General features: G+C 41.9%; 1 protein-coding gene across 2 annotated transcripts in view; it reads left to right on the top strand.

Moving 5' to 3' along the window:
• Positions 1 to 454: 454 nt before the first annotated feature.
• LOC141435662 (dynein axonemal heavy chain 1-like) overlaps positions 455 to 17,781 on the top strand; it is a 57,708-nt gene continuing 40,381 nt past the window's right edge. For both annotated transcript variants that reach the window (XM_074098400.1, XM_074098401.1), the window contains exons 1-23: positions 455 to 503; positions 657 to 755; positions 1,191 to 1,334; positions 2,292 to 2,472; positions 2,829 to 2,989; positions 4,202 to 4,301; positions 5,944 to 6,135; positions 7,248 to 7,425; positions 8,000 to 8,132; positions 8,603 to 8,830; positions 9,151 to 9,289; positions 10,803 to 10,981; positions 11,841 to 12,004; positions 12,562 to 12,738; positions 13,158 to 13,281; positions 13,710 to 13,807; positions 14,019 to 14,091; positions 14,484 to 14,601; positions 15,699 to 15,877; positions 16,191 to 16,353; positions 16,584 to 16,694; positions 16,959 to 17,050; positions 17,459 to 17,613. In XM_074098400.1, the coding sequence (XP_073954501.1) occupies positions 1,251 to 1,334; positions 2,292 to 2,472; positions 2,829 to 2,989; positions 4,202 to 4,301; positions 5,944 to 6,135; positions 7,248 to 7,425; positions 8,000 to 8,132; positions 8,603 to 8,830; positions 9,151 to 9,289; positions 10,803 to 10,981; positions 11,841 to 12,004; positions 12,562 to 12,738; positions 13,158 to 13,281; positions 13,710 to 13,807; positions 14,019 to 14,091; positions 14,484 to 14,601; positions 15,699 to 15,877; positions 16,191 to 16,353; positions 16,584 to 16,694; positions 16,959 to 17,050; positions 17,459 to 17,613 (3,029 nt within the window). In that variant the 5' untranslated portion in view covers positions 455 to 503; positions 657 to 755; positions 1,191 to 1,250. The remainder of the gene's footprint in view (positions 504 to 656; positions 756 to 1,190; positions 1,335 to 2,291; positions 2,473 to 2,828; positions 2,990 to 4,201; positions 4,302 to 5,943; positions 6,136 to 7,247; positions 7,426 to 7,999; positions 8,133 to 8,602; positions 8,831 to 9,150; positions 9,290 to 10,802; positions 10,982 to 11,840; positions 12,005 to 12,561; positions 12,739 to 13,157; positions 13,282 to 13,709; positions 13,808 to 14,018; positions 14,092 to 14,483; positions 14,602 to 15,698; positions 15,878 to 16,190; positions 16,354 to 16,583; positions 16,695 to 16,958; positions 17,051 to 17,458; positions 17,614 to 17,781) is intronic.

Below are 17,781 nucleotides of genomic sequence, written 5' to 3'. Positions count from 1 at the left end.
GGACAGGAATCTAGACACGAATTTTTCCTATGCATACATATCTCAGGTTGCTTATTTCTACTACGCTACTTATGCAGCAGCACTAGCGACATCTATGTTCCGCTCTCATCGAGAGACGTCACACTCTTCCGGAACCAACCGCTCACCCAGACAAGAGATGTCGCTACTAAGCAATCAAATTATGATTGGTTTTTTGGAGTATTTTTGTATTTTTTATTTCAACTCCAAATTTGTTACTTTTACGGGTATCCCGTGAAACCATATCGAAAATACAAACTGAGACATGGATGCACAGAAAAACCAGAAAAAGAGACCAGTGCTGGGAATCGAACCCAGGTCCTCAGCAATCCGTGCTGCGTGCTATAACCCCTACACCACCGCTGGACAGGAATCTAGACACGAATTTTTCCTATGCATACATATCTACAAGGTTGTTATTTTGAAATAAAATGGAATCCCGTTTGCACTGAAGACTCAGGAAGACATTAAAGAAAGTGCATACGGTGAGATCATAATAACAACCCAATCATTCAAATTGCATAGACTGTGCACAAATATTTTGTTATGAGTCGGTCTACTTTAGTCGAAAATTACACTGTGACAAAAATATTAGACTACTGGATATTACGAGTAAATTAACGTATGTGATGTTACAGGACTACGAAGTATTAGACGCGTTTTTCACGCCCTTAGAAAACGAAGATTTTAAAGCTTTATGGGAAGCTATTGGTTGGCCATTGAATATTACGAAGCAGGTAACTGATTTAATATAATAAATACCATGTAGCTTTCGCAAATTAGAATATTATTAAGATTTTAAATGGAGCAAATTTGTTTGTTTGTTTGTTTATACTCTTTATTGTACAAAAAGGAAGTACAAAAAAGAAAGTGCTAAGTATAAAGGCGGACTTATCCCTGAAGGATCTTTTGAATCAAACAGTTCATGTGGAGTCCACAATTGGTCCATATGTGGATAAAAAGTTTAGATACTTATACCTAGTGCCATACACGAAGACGCGTGATTTTGACAAAATTAGACATTAATGACATTGTAATAAGAACCACGGCACGCGTCATCGTGAATGACTCTACCTATACCTGTTTCAAGAGTAGAAATTTTTTACTTTTCACAGTCCGAAAATGATAAAATGGAAATAAAATGCTTTAGTCAAATTTATTTATTTGTTTAGGTGGTGATAACCGCGGAGTTCCTGGAAGAGGAGCAGGAGAAGTTCTGGAAGCTCCACCAGATGGACGAGCAGACGTTGTACGACAGGATAGACATGTTCACTGCGCAGTGTATGCAGATGACTCTGCAGAATGACTTTGCGAAGGTACGTTGATCCGTATTTAGGGTCTACGCTAAAGGGGCTACTACGAAATTCGAAAATCGAACGTATCGTACTGTCTCACTGACGCTTATATTATTTAAGATGAGAGAGAGAGCGATGGTACGATACGAACTTCGATTTACTAATTTCGTAGTAACCCTTCTGGCGCCTTCTGCCTGCGGGCGCGGGTGCAGGTACAATCCTATGCACGCGACGCGCGCAGTTAGCGTTGCTCATACTATTTTTCAATAAGCATCCACCAGCTCCGTGCATACCGCGTCAGCTTGCGTAGGTTCTTACCGCCTTATTCATAAAACTTAACAAGCCTATGTTAACTAACAAATGCTTTGTCCCTTTCTAACAAATACAAATGTCGAAGTGACAGATAAGGACAAACGAATTTTAGCGGCAATTTAACTAAAATAGGTTTGATTGTCGTTTATGAATAAGGGGGTTAGCCTTTAGCCGCCATTTCGTGAACGTGTCGTTTGGGTGTGCGCGTGTTGTTTTTGTGTTCTGTACGGGTAATAATTATTTAAATTTATTATTTTATCTGTACAAATAATTACCAGGATGTGTTTGTAATGAGTTAAATACCCTTAATTTTATTAGAATGTAAAGTCTATTCGCCAATAGTCAACTCTTGACGAATAGACTTTACATGCTCTGTATAACAGCAGACATTGATACCGTAAACTGCCCCAACATTGCCTGATTCAATTTAGAGTCGATAACTTAGCACCCTTTAGGTTCTAAAACTTTTATCCCCCCGTAATAATAATTACCCTGTAGATAAAAGTTTAAAACCTATAAGAGTGCTAAGTTATCAACTCTAAATCAACTCAGGCAATGTTGGGGCCAGAGGGCAAAGTTAAAGCAGTTTACGGTACGTTAATGCGTTTAGCAGATAATAAATGCTTCTTATAACATTTCTTTATTTATCTATTCCTTTAAATCTAGGTTCATGAGATAGCGAATGACATAAAGAAAGCGTGGAAGGGCATGAAGGACTCCCAGGAGTGGGGCAGGATCCTCAACCAGCGGCAGAAGATGTTCGGGCAGCCCGTCGTGCCGTTCTCCGACCTGAACCGCCTGGTCAAAGAGTTCGAGCCCTACAGAAACCTTTGGGTGACCGCGTCAGGTACTAAATGATATTTCATTAAAAAAACCGCAGTTGCCTATGGTCTCTCAAGCAGAGGGCCGTGGCGTGGGCCGACTGGGCTCGCACCTCTTGAGTATTTCGGAATTTATGTGCGAAATTGAATTTGAAATTGATCATGAGCTTTACGGTGAAGGTAAGCATTGTTAAGAAACCTGCAAACACTTAAGAAGAAATTCAATGATGTGTGTGAAGTTCCCAATCTGCACTGGGCCCGCGTGGGAACTACGGCCCAAACCCATTCATTCTGAGAGGAGGCCTGTGTTGATTTTACATACTAGCTTGTTTCAAAGTGGAGGCGATATGAGTTAAAATCTGTACAAATTTTAATTTTCCAGACTTCTTGAAAGCCCGTGAAGTGTGGTTTGACAATCCATTGATGTACGTGGATGCTGAGGCCATTGAACCACTTATCAATGAGTATTATAAGACCATTATCAAGTGCATCAAAATCTTCGCCGACCTGCCCAAAGTACAGCATGTGGCTACGTCCATAAGGGTAAGGGATATTATTTATTTAAGGGGAATCAACAGCTAAAAAACACAATATGTGTAAGGAATAGCAACACAGAGTCAATTACAGGATCCCACAGATAGACCTTAAGATGTTATTAGATTTAACGAACAAACGAGAGGGTCCTTGCGATTGCACAGCTGCCCGCCTTACAGCACTGCTGTAACAAAAACGTCTGCCATGGTTTTTGCTGTGCATCGTATGGAACCATATCGTTTGTATCTTGGCGTGTCATGCTTGGAGCAATAGCAAACGTGACACGGGGCGTAGATCGGCCGCGGTTTCGCTTCAAGGACTGCGCTAAGAGAGACATGACAGCATTCAATATCCAGCACGACGATTGGGTAGAACTTGCGGGAAAGAGGAGTAGGTGGCGGAGAGGTCTAGGTTTGGCGTGTAGAAGGACCAGAGTATGCGAGGGTGATGGCCTGTCGGAGATGCCGCTCCCTCCCGCATAGCCTTGTTCAGCCATCAGAGAAGTTAAGTGACTAAATAAGAAACAAACAAGCTGAGATATGTGGTGCATAGGATTAAATTCATGTCTATACTCCTGTCCAGTGGTGGTGTAGGGGTACGGCACGCGGCACGGAATGCTGAGGACCTGGGTTCGATTCCCACCGCTGGTCTCTTTCTGGTTATTCTGTGTCTATATTACAGTTTGTATTTTCGCTATGGATTTTACGGGATGATCGTAAAAGTAACAAAATTTGGAGTTGAAATAAAAAATACTCCAAAAACCAATCTTAATCAGAGAAGTTGCCGCTGATACATTGCTTAAATCATCTGTCATAGATGCAAAGGCCGTTGATGAGTTAGGTCCTTAACTCGGGGATCCCATACATTCCTGTTTTTTTAAGGTAAGGTTATGCTAGCTTTTATAGTTAACAGAGTTGACTTTCTGCCAAGATTCTAGCGCCGCATTCGTCTTGACAACGATGGTCTTGCCAAAAGCGCTGGTAGTACAGTCGAACAAATTGAATCATGTCATGACCCAGAGTGGAACCTTTGTGCTACTAATGTCATGTCATGTTGACATCTCATACTTTAGTCAAGGAAATCATAGTGAAATTGATTATTAAAAGGTTCCACCCTTGGTCACGATTCAATTTGTTTTACTGTACATCCCAGGCAGTAGATCCTACACAGGCCCTATGAAGACCTAAAGTGCTTTGTAATACATAAAAAAATCACTTTCAGGACGACATCGATGAGTTTAGACCGCTCATTCCTGTGATCCAAGCCGTGAGGAACCCAGGCATGAAGGAGAGGCACTGGAATGAATTTATGGAGAAATCTGGTTAGTGAACAAAATAAAACAGTCAAGCCTAATTTCTGATCTGATGATAAGACTGCGTTGCCACTTGCCATACATGTGCGAGGATGTGTTGCGTGGTGATTTTATGGCTATCTTGATTTGCTTTTACAAAAATTAATAGTTGTGATGTCGAGTGCAAAAATATGAAATTATCCAGCGTTTCAAAAATATGTCAAAAACGTTTATGATAATAACGTAGTATGATATCACTGAAAGTAAGTAAGAAAAAAGAAAACATTTATTCGTGACATGACATGACGTGACGGGACATGGATAAGAATAATAATAAAAATAGAATTCGCGCTGTCATCGTTCATCCACCATTACGTCTCATGTTATGTTGAGAAGTTAAGGTTGGTCTACCTATCACCTTATAGGTAATCATGATTGAGTGAATGACTGATGAGGTTCATTATTCGAAGCGTTTCAACCGCCTCGGTTTACCTTTGAAATGTCGACAAACTTTTATTCGAATATCGGTTAAAAGTCAACGTTTCCTATTTTTTCATTTCATCGAATATTCATTACCTCGAATGATTAAGATAAGCATTTTTAAATCGCCGAGTTTTATTTTCTGCAAAAATATTATTTAATAGATAGTTTATTTGGCAGAACTTCATTTCATATTGTATTATTTCATACTTTTTTGAATGAAATTTATTTATATCTTTATTTTTGTAGCGATTTATTTTTGTTGGAGTCGCAGTTCCAACCTAACCTACTTTACTGGTAGCGATTTATTTTTGATGGGGTGGCAGTTCCAAACTAACCCAACCTACTTTCCTGGTAGCGATTTATTTTTGATGCGGTCGCAGTTCTAACCTAACCTAACCTACTTTTTGGTAGCGATTTGTTTTTTAGGGTCACTGTTCTAACCTTTTTTTTTGCGATGTGAAAATGCTTTATGCATACTTCCGTGGACAGTTATGTGGGACTCTCTGAACTTAGCATACCCACTAAAAAACACATCGGCGTTTCTCCACTCTGCCGTTATGGGAGCGCCATGGGATCGCGGACATTCAACCATCACTGTTCTAAATAAATAAATAGTTGATCCATTATTCACAATAAATGATTTAAACAATAAAAACTTAATAATAATAATTAAAAACTAATATAAATCTAAAAAAGGCCCCTGTGGCACGGTTCCAAGAATGCTGGCAGCATTACCTCGCTGTATGGCGATGCCAAGACGCTGAGCGAGGAAGCTGCCAGCCCTCTTGTCTCCGGTGGCGTCGACCAGTCTCTTTGCCAGTTGGCTGAAGAGTTCCCTTGCGCCAGGGCCCCACGGACCGAGCGTCTCGACGCCGAAGGCAATGAAGTTGTATCCGGCATCAAGACCACTATATTTGCGCTTGTTTAAATCATTTATTGTGAATAATGGATCAATTAAATTTATTTAGTGAAAAAAAAATAGTTTGTCGACATTTCAAGGGGCACCCCAACCGCCTAATTTTCGTGGTCACATTTTTTTATGAATAGGCTGTAGAATTTGATGACATTTACTATAATTTTTTTGGACGTCCTGTTACCTAACATAACCTGGAAACCGTGACAATCTTCTGCCATGACCCACGAAAATCATACGGAATAAACGTTCGAATGACCCATGATTGATGTTCAGGAATCACGGTGACAATGAATGAGAAGCAGACCTTCCAGATGTGTCTGAAGCAAGGCATGGCCGTGCACGCTGACCTGATCGCGGAGATTGGAGAGTTGGCCAGCAAGGAGTACGTCATCGAGCAGTCGCTGGACAAAATGGCTGCGGACTGGGCCGCCAGAGGCATGGAGGTCGCGCCGTACAAGGCTACTGGTTAGAGCAACTCCAGAACTTTCTTCTGAAAACTGTGTAACGGTTCCTAGCGTCATCTAGTGAGCAAATATAACTCCAACTGAGTCACTGTATAAAAAAGGAGTAGTATTCCGTCTCGGCAGCGTCCTTGATTTAACTACCTACGCCGGCTTGGTACACAAACGCGCGATAGGGCTGCCTGCTCTACTAAATATCACTCTTCACTTATGTATTTGATTTGATAATGTCACATGAAAATTAAAGTAGGGAAAGGATTAGGAGAGATTTAAAGATTGACTAAGTAGTGTTTAACAAAAATGCTTTTTACGTTATTTTAATAAACAACAAAACGTATTATGTATTATTTTTTAAACGGGTTTATTTGGCTTCATCACTACGGATGTGCGAAAAGCTTTATTGTTGAATTTAAGAGTATAAAAAATTCGCATTCTGATAAATAACTTCAATAGATACGTTTTTATTATATTAGATGAATTTAAACGTCCGTCCAGTCACCAGCACCAATATCTGACACAACAAGCGTCATAAATATCTGATACGACTCTATTTCTAGGGCCGGAAGGACCGGTGACTGTACATCGAACAATACTGTTTATATCGTTGTGACATATTAAGGTAAGTACGTAATAAATGCGCGTGAGTCCGTACGTAACCGCGGAGGACTCGCGACTAATGCTGATGGTTACCGGCGGTATGCTGATAATTTGTGACGCGTAGGTATAACTCGCGTTCCGGCCGTCTGTATGAAGACGCTGTGTTGCTCTTTTTTTGTACTGTGACTGGGTCCTACATGGCGCTATAGAAGTTTCTCAACTCGGACGCATATATACAACCTCCGACGGTCTTCCTTCGGACTTCGGTCCCCAGGCATAGTTTATCAACTGGTGGATAAGAGAGGACTCCAAACCTGACTCCGTGTGTTGGTTGTGTATGTATGCATAACTTTTTATTGCCCATAAAAACAACAGATTACAGTGAGAAACAAGTTGAAGTTATCCCGTAAAAGAATCTCTTCCAATTAATCTTCGAAAAATGTACAGGACAACAGAAACAAGAGTGTCTGATGTATAGTCAAAAAATCCTAAACCTAAAATGAACCTGAATACTTTCAGGAACGTTTATAATGAAGATCGCAGACGATACGTTGCAGCTTTTGGATGAGCATTTGCTCGCGACACAGCAGCTTGGCTTCAGCCCGTTCAAGGCTGCATTTGAGCTCCGAATCCAGGAGTGGGATGATAAAATTCGTCTCACGCAAAAGGTCGTCGACGAGTGGATTGAGTGCCAGAAGTGAGTCATCGTATAGGCTTTAGTGAACTGAGCATGTGACGAGATGAATCTGGTGAGCTGAGTGCATAGTGAGATGAGAATGGGGAATGTCAGAAAAATGTAGACACACTTGAAACTATTTATATCAATAGGAATAACCTTTCTAATTAACAGAAAAAAATATCAGATTTTTAAGTAGCATTAATTAATTTAAAAAAATGGAAGAGTTTTCTTTATCGCCAAATTACGAAAGTCCGGTCGGTTACGGGTTGTTCCATAGTCAAGAATAAAAAACACTAAAAAAGAATTTATGTGTCCTGGACTCGATCGTTTTGACAGGTGACACTCTTTACCGGGCCGAATAATACTGACATGGAAATACCGACCCTGTTTTACATGTTCACTTCTATGGGTATTTAAGGGGGGGCCTGGCCCTCCCTGCTCCCCCTGGCGACGCTTTTGGTCCTAGCCACACCCAATAATCAATCAAATCGTTCCTAATTAGGAAGTCAAGTTCACAGTGACCAGTTGAACGCATTCTTAACGCGAACGAACTGTAGACGGTCTACATGAAATAATTATTTCATTCTCCTAGAGAATGGATGTATTTGGAGCCAATCTTTACTTCTGAGGACATATCTCGGCAGCTGCCGATGGAAGCTAAGAAATACAACACCATGGAGAGGATATGGCGGCGCGTCATGTCTGCTGCACAGGCCTGCCCTAAGGTATAATCGCTGGTAATATTATCTGATAGAACAAAGCGCTCAAAACTATCTCGAGCAACAATTCCATCAAAAATATCTGAACACGCTTCTACGCCGTTAACAATGGAGTCATGTTCATATATCTTTGATCAAGTTTTTGCTCACAAGTTTATGAACTTGACTGTAGCTTCCTTTATGTTCCAGTAGTACCTGCTGTTTTTTCTCCAGATTTAGTCTAAACAATAGTTCTAAGGTCTTGAGCTACCAGCCTTTTCGACTTTATATTTAGGTAAAACGTTATTGTGTACCTTGTTAAAAACTAAAATACTTACTTTGCTCACCCGCGACCTTATGATAGCTACGCTTTATGCAAGATATACGTGTTCATGCAGTTTCTCCACCTCCACATTCTAAGAACACACATAAATCACACAAACCCATCTATTACCACCTCCAAACTACTTATCCACCATACCTCGATTTACTTCTAGATAATGCTAATCTGCCCGGACAGCCGCCTATTAGACAGCCTGATCGAAGCCCGCCACCTCCTGGCCGTAGTCTCCCGAGGCCTCAACGAATACATGGAACTGAAGCGACTCCGGTTCCCGAGGTTCTTCTTCCTCAGCGACGATGAACTGCTGGAGATACTGTCGCAGTCGCGCAACCCGAAGGCCGTGCAGCCGCATCTGAGGAAGTGCTTCGAGAACATTGCTAAGGTCAGAGAAAAAATAATTTATCAGGCGTTACGTATCAATGAACCATTAACAAAATTGGTACTTTTTTCACCCACGACCTTACGATAGCTGCGACTATGCAACAAATAGTGCTTATGCAGCTACTCTACCTCCACACTACGCTGACGCGTTTCGAACTCAATCTGCCGAGTCTAATCCCTTCATGGCTCATCCTAAGCATGATACTAGTATGCATTACAAACGTTTTCTGATGTAACTGTATCTCTGTTGTCCCCTGTGTCACGGGATTAAATAACAACACTGTTGTTTGACTAAAAATTACTAATGATGCTCTTCCTCAGGTTACGTTCGAGGCTGATCTCAAGATCTCGCACATGCACTCAAGTGAGGGTGAGATCGTAGAGCTCAAGTACCAGTTCTACCCGTCCTCCAACGTCGAGCAGTGGCTGCTGCTGCTTGAAGATACCATGAGGCATACCAGTAAGTTCCATGTACACGTTGACATCTATGTACCTTACGGCACTAGACTGGCTGTTTGGAACAAAACGCGCGGCTCATCAATCAAATATTAACCCTGTCACGGACATCAACAAACTATAGTGAAACGTTCACGTTTCAAAACTGCCTAGGGATAAAAATGTATTTGAAAACTGAAGCATTAAAATAATAAAAATTACAATTATGTTACGACGATAAGTTAACTATCTGTCTGTCTGTCTGTATTGTATGTCTAATGGTTAACTTTTCCTTATACCTTACCAAGCCAATAATGATGATGATGATTATGTTATTTAGACTGCCCCGGAAGGGATATATTTTTTCCATGAAGGTACAATACAGTTGCTGCAATTGTGTCGGTTAGTCATCAGCAGTGATCGTACTTTCTCTAGCATTTTCGGTGCAGTGCTAGGGTTGTCAGTAGTGACCAATATTAAATTGTTTGAACCAAGAATGAAATAAAATCAAAAATAAAAATAAAATTGCGTATTAAACAAATCGGAAATACAGAAAATATTCATAGAACATGTAAAGCCCAACCCAATATGCATAATGAGATGAAGGGTTAATTTACTGTAAGAAAATGGTAACACAGTTGCAATAAATCCTTATCTCAGGTTAGGTTCATATTTATGATTAGGAATTGATATACTAACTATATATTAGCATAGACAGTATAATGCATAGGTAATGGCAGTGCATGAATATAGAAGTCATTTTGTTTCGTCACTGACGTCCCGTCAAGTGCTAAGAACAGTTGCATTGATTTTGTGTGTGAAAATAAGCAATAATTATTAACTGATTAAACACAATGGAGAGACTGGGTTACAGTAATAAATGTAATACACAATTATAATAACTGATTAAGTAAAAATAATTGAGTTTAATTTTCAATGACAACATAATATTACATAATTTTAAACGTCAATCATATTATATACGTCGACAACCCTAGGTCGCTGTCGTGTGTCACTTGACGTCTTGACGTCATCGCACCAAAAATGCTAGAAAAAGTTCGATCACTGGTCATCAGGAAGTACGTGGACGTAGACACACAGAATAAATAATATAATAGTACAAGTAGTAGTGGTTGAGACAACAAAAAAGGGATTTGGCCTCCTTGTTTTACATTTGTGGTCGTGGAGTAGCAAGGTAATTAAGGCCGCGTTTCCACCAGAGATGTGCGAGGATGCGTTTGTCATAAACCAATAGAAACGCTTCATTTAACTATACTCGCTACGCGCAGCTCTAGCGGAAACAGCTTAGTGGAGCGAGGATGGTTAATGAAGCGTTTTTTCGTTTCAACCTCACTCATCTCTAGTGGAAACGCAGCCTAACACATCATAAAATAACGCGTTAAATTCATTGACTTGTGTTGTGGCACCAACCAAGTCAACCTGCCAGCTGTAAACCACAACCCACAACTCAAAGACTGCAGGTTGTGCCGTACGGAAAACATAGGTATTAACTTGATAACCTCTCAAGTGTTTCCCAGTTCGTCTGACCCTGGTAGCTGGATTGGAGGAGCTCTGGCAGATCCCTCGCTCGGAGTGGGTGCTCCGCTGGCCGGGGCAGGTCGTCATCGCGGGCTCGCAGACCGCCTGGACTGCTGGCGTCGAGCACGCGATCAGCGAGTTCAGGATGGATATGTTCTTTGACGAGAACATGAGGATGGTAAGGGGTACCTAAGGGATGCTTCAACTGTTAAATTGTAAAAATATTATTCTGTCCCATTCCGTAACATAGGAGACATTAGTGATCCACTTTGTTAGAAAAATGATTGCAGTGTGTAATATATGTTAGACATATTATGCTTAGGAGATGGATTGCCTTAAAACTATCATAACTCCTAAACTTTTAGTGTGTTTGTACCCCATAAAATCATATTCTTAGTAAGTAACTCAGGAGACGATGTTACCATGACGACAAGGTACACTAAAAAGTTGATTGACCCGTAATCTACGACCTCCCGCGTAGAGGATTAGGAGCTTATTGGTGAAAGAAAACGTCGTGAGGAGACCTAGATACACTTGCTAATATACTAGACCATACTGGGGCGGGCACGGCCCAGTCGCCCTCCCCCCTCTGTATACGCCTATGCTTGATGGTATGGGTCTCTGGCCCACCAGAGATTTGCCAGGATATGTTGCAAGGCATTTGTTTTTCATGAACCAATAGTAACGCTTCATCTACCTCGCCTCACTCCGCTCAGCTGTTTCCACTAGAGATGTGCTGTGCGAGAATAGGTAAATGAAGCGTTGGGTGACACTCTATCCCGGCCCGGATAACACCGAAATGGAAATACCGGCCCTGTTTTTTGTGTACTGTACACGCCCATAGAAACTGACAGGAGCTTCTATGGGCGTGCACTTTACACGAAAAACAGGGTCTGTATTTCCATTCCGGTATTATCCGGGCCGGGAAAGAGTGTCACCCGAAGCGTTCTTATTGGTTCCTGAAAAACACATTCCTCACGACACACCCTCGCACATCTCTGGTGGAAACGCAGTCTAATTAAGCTTGGTGTTGCCAGCTGGACAGCCTTCGCGCGCTGGTGAAGGGCGAGCTGACGTACTTCCAGCGCGAGGTCCTCTGTGCGTTGATCGTGATCGAGGTCCACGCCCGTGACGTCACGCGCATGCTCGTCGACGAAAACGTCAAGAATGTCACCGATTTCCAGTGGATGTGCCAGCTCAGGTCGGTCGGCTGATGCAATGTTACTTGTTCCATTTTAGGATTCCAGACAGACAGCTAAGGAGTAGAATGCTCTACCAGCTTCAGTGTTCATTGATCGCTATAATCTGGCCGTCTTCAAATCTGAACGGGCATTTATAAGGCAAGAGTGATTCATCTTAGTCCAGATCTTTGCTTACCATCAGGCGTGATTGTGGTCAAACGCAAGCCTATTTATTTATGTGTAAAAAAGATGTGAAAGAAAACTGTTTCCAATGTAGAGAGCTTTTATTAGCATCATTTTGCACGCCGAAATTGCCTCTATAGATACCAAATTATGTAGAGATGCGTCTATAGTCGTGTAAGACTGATGAATAAATAAACTGACCAGTTTATATGCTGACTCGGACGAGGAGCCTTGGCTAGCCCGCCAAAAAAGAAACGGTTTTGTTTTGCGAAGAGTTCAAAATTTGTCTGAAAAGGCGACTCGTTTAATCAGGATCTGGCTAGAGAAGACAGAATACAGAATATCCTCAGATTTTTCTGCCCTATTACTTTAAAAAAAACTGTATTCCTCATAGATACTACGAAATAGTGAAACCACCCTACATTTTTGAAGAAGGCGAGTCTACTGAAATCATTCAGGAAGAAGGTTACCTGAACACGGCTCCGTTCTATCATCAGTTCAGCCAGAACCACGAAGATGTTCGTGCGCTCAACTCTTCATTCGTCTACGCAAATGAATATTTGGGGAACAGGTTAGTTACTTAGTGCATTTGTTTGCCTGTTTGGATTTTGTCGCTGTTCGCAGGAGGACCTTCAGGGTAACCAGGGGACTACCGATGTAGTTATATTTTGAATTGGAAACATGAAAGTCCTGTGAAAATAGCAGGAGAAAAATGAGGAGATTAAATTTTTGTATGTTATAACCGAAATTCAATTTACCACTTTCACTGGCAGTGACGGCTATGACCGTAAAGTGCATACCATATGCTATTCGGCAGTAGGTACGGTTATCGCAGTTTTTTCTCAATATGAGTTACTACGGTTTGGTGTCATTCTAGTACCTTTCAATTGAGTACCGCTCTGAGGTACGTGTCAACAGCAATACATGCTGAAACCAAAACCGAAGAATATTAGACTAGAGTTGACATAACAGGTAGTGGTTTCTCTGCAGCGGTCGTCTCGTGATCACGCCTCTGACTGATCGTTGTTACCTGACCCTGATGTGTGCGATGCACTTGAAGTTTGGCGGCGCACCCGCCGGGCCTGCAGGCACTGGCAAGACTGAGACAACTAAGGTAACCCAAGAGACAAGTCGGTTTAGCAACAACTACATACTCATGGCGAGAAGACCTGAGAATCTCCGAGGAGCGAAAACGTGATGATAAAAAATGATTTTTTGGGCGTTTCTTTGTGGAGGTCTATATTAATGAACTACACCACACGTGCGAATGTAGATTTGGTAGCGGAGAAGGAAGATAATAATATGCACTATGACCACGATTCCCTGAATGACTCGCCTTCATCGGTGCAGTTTTCTCCAGTGCTTTTTTTAAATTCTTGATAAGATAAACCGTCTAGTTTAGAGAGAGAGAGAGAGAGAGAGAGAGAGAGACATTTATTTACACATATTCGATACACATAAAAATACAGATGGAAACCCTAAGTGCCCTTATCATTAGCCTTTCACTTCTTGTTTTTGATGCAAATCATGCTTAAATTCTAGGATTTGGCTAAAGCATTGGCAGTGCAGTGCGTAGTTTTCAATTGCTCAGATCAATTGGACTATATGGCTATGGGAAAATTCTTCAAGGGATTGGCGGCGTAAGTAAAATAGTTTTGTAAATTTATTGTTTTTTTTTTATCACCAAAATTATAAAAATTTAGGACGTCTAGAATACTGAAAAAAGACAACTTTCGGCTAATACTCACCGATACATGGTAGAGGATTAATAATGTGTGATCTAAATAAGAAACGCGTTGAATCAAACAAATAAACCTAATTATTTTTGTTATATGATATCCTCATTCACAGGTCTGGTGCGTGGGCGTGCTTTGATGAATTCAATCGGATAGATATTGAAGTACTGTCAGTCGTAGCTCAACAGGTAAATCGTGATGTGACTCGTAAACTAGCCATTTTCCTATTTTCCTACTTACCTATTTTTTTGGAATATTTAAGAAGGTTATTGGATTATATTGGTTGGTGGATTTCACGGGATGACCGTAAAAGTAACAGATTTGGAGTTGAAATAAAAAATACAAAAATACTCCAAAAAAACAATCTTAATGAATATGTCACTCATCTAAAACAACAATTGATTGACGATTCGGATGCCGTCGTATTCCGACTAAACTTTGACTTTTACCCTATCGTCCTAAACATGATAGGTATGTTTAGCACGTTTATTTCATAGTCTGTCTCAGACGATCTAGACAAGATAGAACGAGACGCAAATTTCTCGACGAACTTATCAACATCCATTCGTCCATTTCTTAGGTCGTTACGATCCAAAAGGCTCAAATAGCGAAACAGGAGAAGTTCTGGTTCGAGGGCGTGGAGCTGCCGATCAAGATGTCTTGTTCAGTGTTCATAACGATGAACCCTGGGTATGCAGGTGGGGTAACATTTAAGGTAGACTTCCGACTAGAGCGGCTCTATCGCAACGGCCGCAGCGTCATTGGCTTCCGAGCAGCGCGACTCCGGTGTCAGTTTATTGTTATTCCATGCAAAATAATCTCAAAACCACGTGCGATCCCAGCGATTGCGTGGCAGTGCTTGCGCGAACATGGCACGGCCGCTATCGCTCGGCGATACTGACGCGGCGCCACTGTCGCGGCGTTAGTTCATACGTTTCCGTACTGCATAATACTATCGCTCTATCGCCGCGTTACTGTCGCTGCGTTAGTGACGCCGGAGCCGATCTACTCGGAAGTGTACCTTTATAGTTGTTTCACAAAATTACGACCTCGATGAGGATGTCTGTGACAGGGTAGTTGTTGCAGTATCGTGAGGTCCGTTAGATAACTTTGAAAGTAACATGTCAAATGGTCCTTCGCATACTAACACCATCTAGCGATATTGCACCCGTCAACCCACATTAAAAACGCCTATAATCTTTAACAAGGGTATCAGCTTCCAACTCCAAGTCCAACTTTCCTAACCACTGGCTGCAATTTTTCGAATTAGTTTTGTAATTTCGCTGTCAGTACAGTTGTGTTTTTTATAGTTGTGGGCAAAAAAAAAAAAATCAAAAATATCTGAACACCCTTGTACGCCGTTAACAATAGTCATGTTCACTTATTATTGATCAAATTGTTGCTCACAAGTTTATGAACTAGACTGTACTCTGCTGTTTTTTTTAATCAAATAGCTGGCAAACGAGCATGCGGGTCACCTGATGGTAAGCGATCACCGCCACCCATGGACACCTACAGCATAATTAGGACTGCGGGTGCGTTGCCGGCCAAAAGGGGAGGGGGATAGAGGAGGGGGAAAAGGGGGAGGGGAGTTAGGCCTCCGAATCTTCCACTAACCGTACGAAACACAGTAGCAAAACTACTATTTCACGCCGGTATTCTGTGAGAGTGTGGTACTAACCCGGTCGAGCCGGCCCATTCATACTGCAGCCCGCAAGTGGTTACAATAAGGCTCTACCACATGTAAGAACTGTTTGTTTACTGTTAAATCAAGTTCTAATATTGCAATTTGTAGGGCGAACGGAGCTGCCCGACAATTTGAAAGCCCTCTTCCGTCCGATCTCCATGATGGTGCCGGACTACGCGCTGATCGCCGAGATCTCGCTGTTCTCCTTCGGCTTCTTCGAGGCCAAGATCTTGGCTGGGAAGATCACGACCACTTTCAGGCTGAGCTCGGAACAGCTGTCGTCTCAGGTATTTACTGTCACTTGTATTAATATCTGCCACAGCAGCAATTGAAGAACTGTAGTTCCAGCTGTTTGGCTGCAAAACCTGTTTAGCAGACAGAGAGAGAGACGGACGGACACGTAAGTAACAGCAAAAATATCTAACTAGCCTATCACAGGTATCTTCCAACAATATGAGAGAGCTTAGGCTCTTAAACATACCTATGGATATTTGAATTTGTTTACTTGTTCTTATTGTTTATTTTGAGTTTGTTTTGAGGCCAGTGTGCCATGCCCACAGATTTAATCTGTGGCCATGCCATAACAAAAATATGTTTTAGGATCACTACGATTTCGGTATGCGAGCTGTGAAGACCGTGATAACGGTCGCCGGAAACCTGATCCGGCAGATGCCGGACGCCGACGAGCGGCAGATCGTCCTCCGGGCGCTCAGGGACGTAAACGTTCCAAAATTCTTAGCCGACGACCTTTTACTATTCAACGGTAAGAGTAAGGGCCTACGCTAGCTGTCGTGGTTTTCACGCAGCGGGTGGACGCCTATTGAAAAATGAACAGCGCTAACTGCGCGCGTCGCGTGCTAGGATTGTACCTGCACCCGCAAAGTGCACCCGCGTCAGTTAGCGTAGACCTTAAAACTGACTTTTTTCATCGTTTGCTTTTGGCTACAACCTATTGGTTGGTTCTTTGCCTCTAATAGCATTTGCTGTCGTCAGGTATCATTTCGGATTTGTTCCCGCGAGTCGAAATCCCCGTAGTGGACTACGGCATCATGGAGCAATCCATCAGAAACATGCTTGTCAAGAGAGGATATGATGATTTATACAGTACGTACTGAACCATTATCAAAACATTATTGATCTTCAATTCTTCTTCTATTTATGAAGTATTTACTATTGTCTATTGATTTTTTTAAAACAGAGAAATTACTCAACTTCAAATTTGAATAACCACCTTGGGAGTATGTACACTATGGTTCAGCAATCAAATCACCTTTCGAACAAAAAATAGCTGTTGGAGTTTTCAGTGGGCATGCGTTTAAATAAAATCTGCACTTTTTTTAAAGTCGATTGATCTAATTTCTGTTTCAGCGTTCATCTTCAAAATAATACAGTTGTATGAGACGACGGTGGTGCGACACGGCCTCATGCTGGTTGGACCGGCTGGAGGAGGCAAGACAAAGGTTAAATTATGCATCGTGGTAGATTTACATGTGTAGAATTACGTTTCATAACTCCACATACATACAGAGATGTGCGAGGATGTGTTGTGAAAAATGTGTGAACCAATAGAAACGCTTCATTTACCTATCCTCGCATAGCACAGCTCTCGTGGAAACAGCTGAACGGAGCAAGCATAGGTAAATGAAGCGTTCCTATTGGTTCTTGAAAAACACACTTCTCGCACATCTTTGGTGGAAGCGCAGCTTACTAGCCACCAGATAAGCACCCAACGAGATGGACGGATGACCTGGTTAAAGCAGCGGGTTCACGTTGGATTCAGGCTGCTTTCAACCGATACCGTTGGTTTCAGAGAACATGGGCAAAGTATGCCAATAAGTTGAGTTTAATTTTACGTTTCTCTGACTTAGTGTTACGAGATCCTTCGCGACGCGCTGACTGCCATCAAAGGCAAGCTCGCACCGGATGGGTTCCCGTTCACGCCGGTGCACACGTTCGTTGTCAACCCCAAGTCTATCACCATGGGACAGCTTTACGGCGAGTTCGACTTGAACACGCATGAGTGGTAAGTCAAGTATATTGAAGTGTTCCTAACAAACCAGTTAACGAAGTCCTAATCTTTCGTGAGAGTTTGTGAGAGTTTCGTTATTCATTGCGGCGTTCTATGGGGGAGAATTTTGTTCAGCAGTGGACGTCTTCCGGCTGATAATGATGATGATTTTTTCGCTAGCGA

Source organism: Choristoneura fumiferana, chromosome 15, assembly GCF_025370935.1.
Source record: "Choristoneura fumiferana chromosome 15, NRCan_CFum_1, whole genome shotgun sequence".
Classification (NCBI taxonomy): Eukaryota; Metazoa; Arthropoda; class Insecta; order Lepidoptera; family Tortricidae; genus Choristoneura; species Choristoneura fumiferana.
Note: the sequence above shows the minus strand (reverse complement) of the source record. Positions and strands in the feature narration are given on the sequence as shown.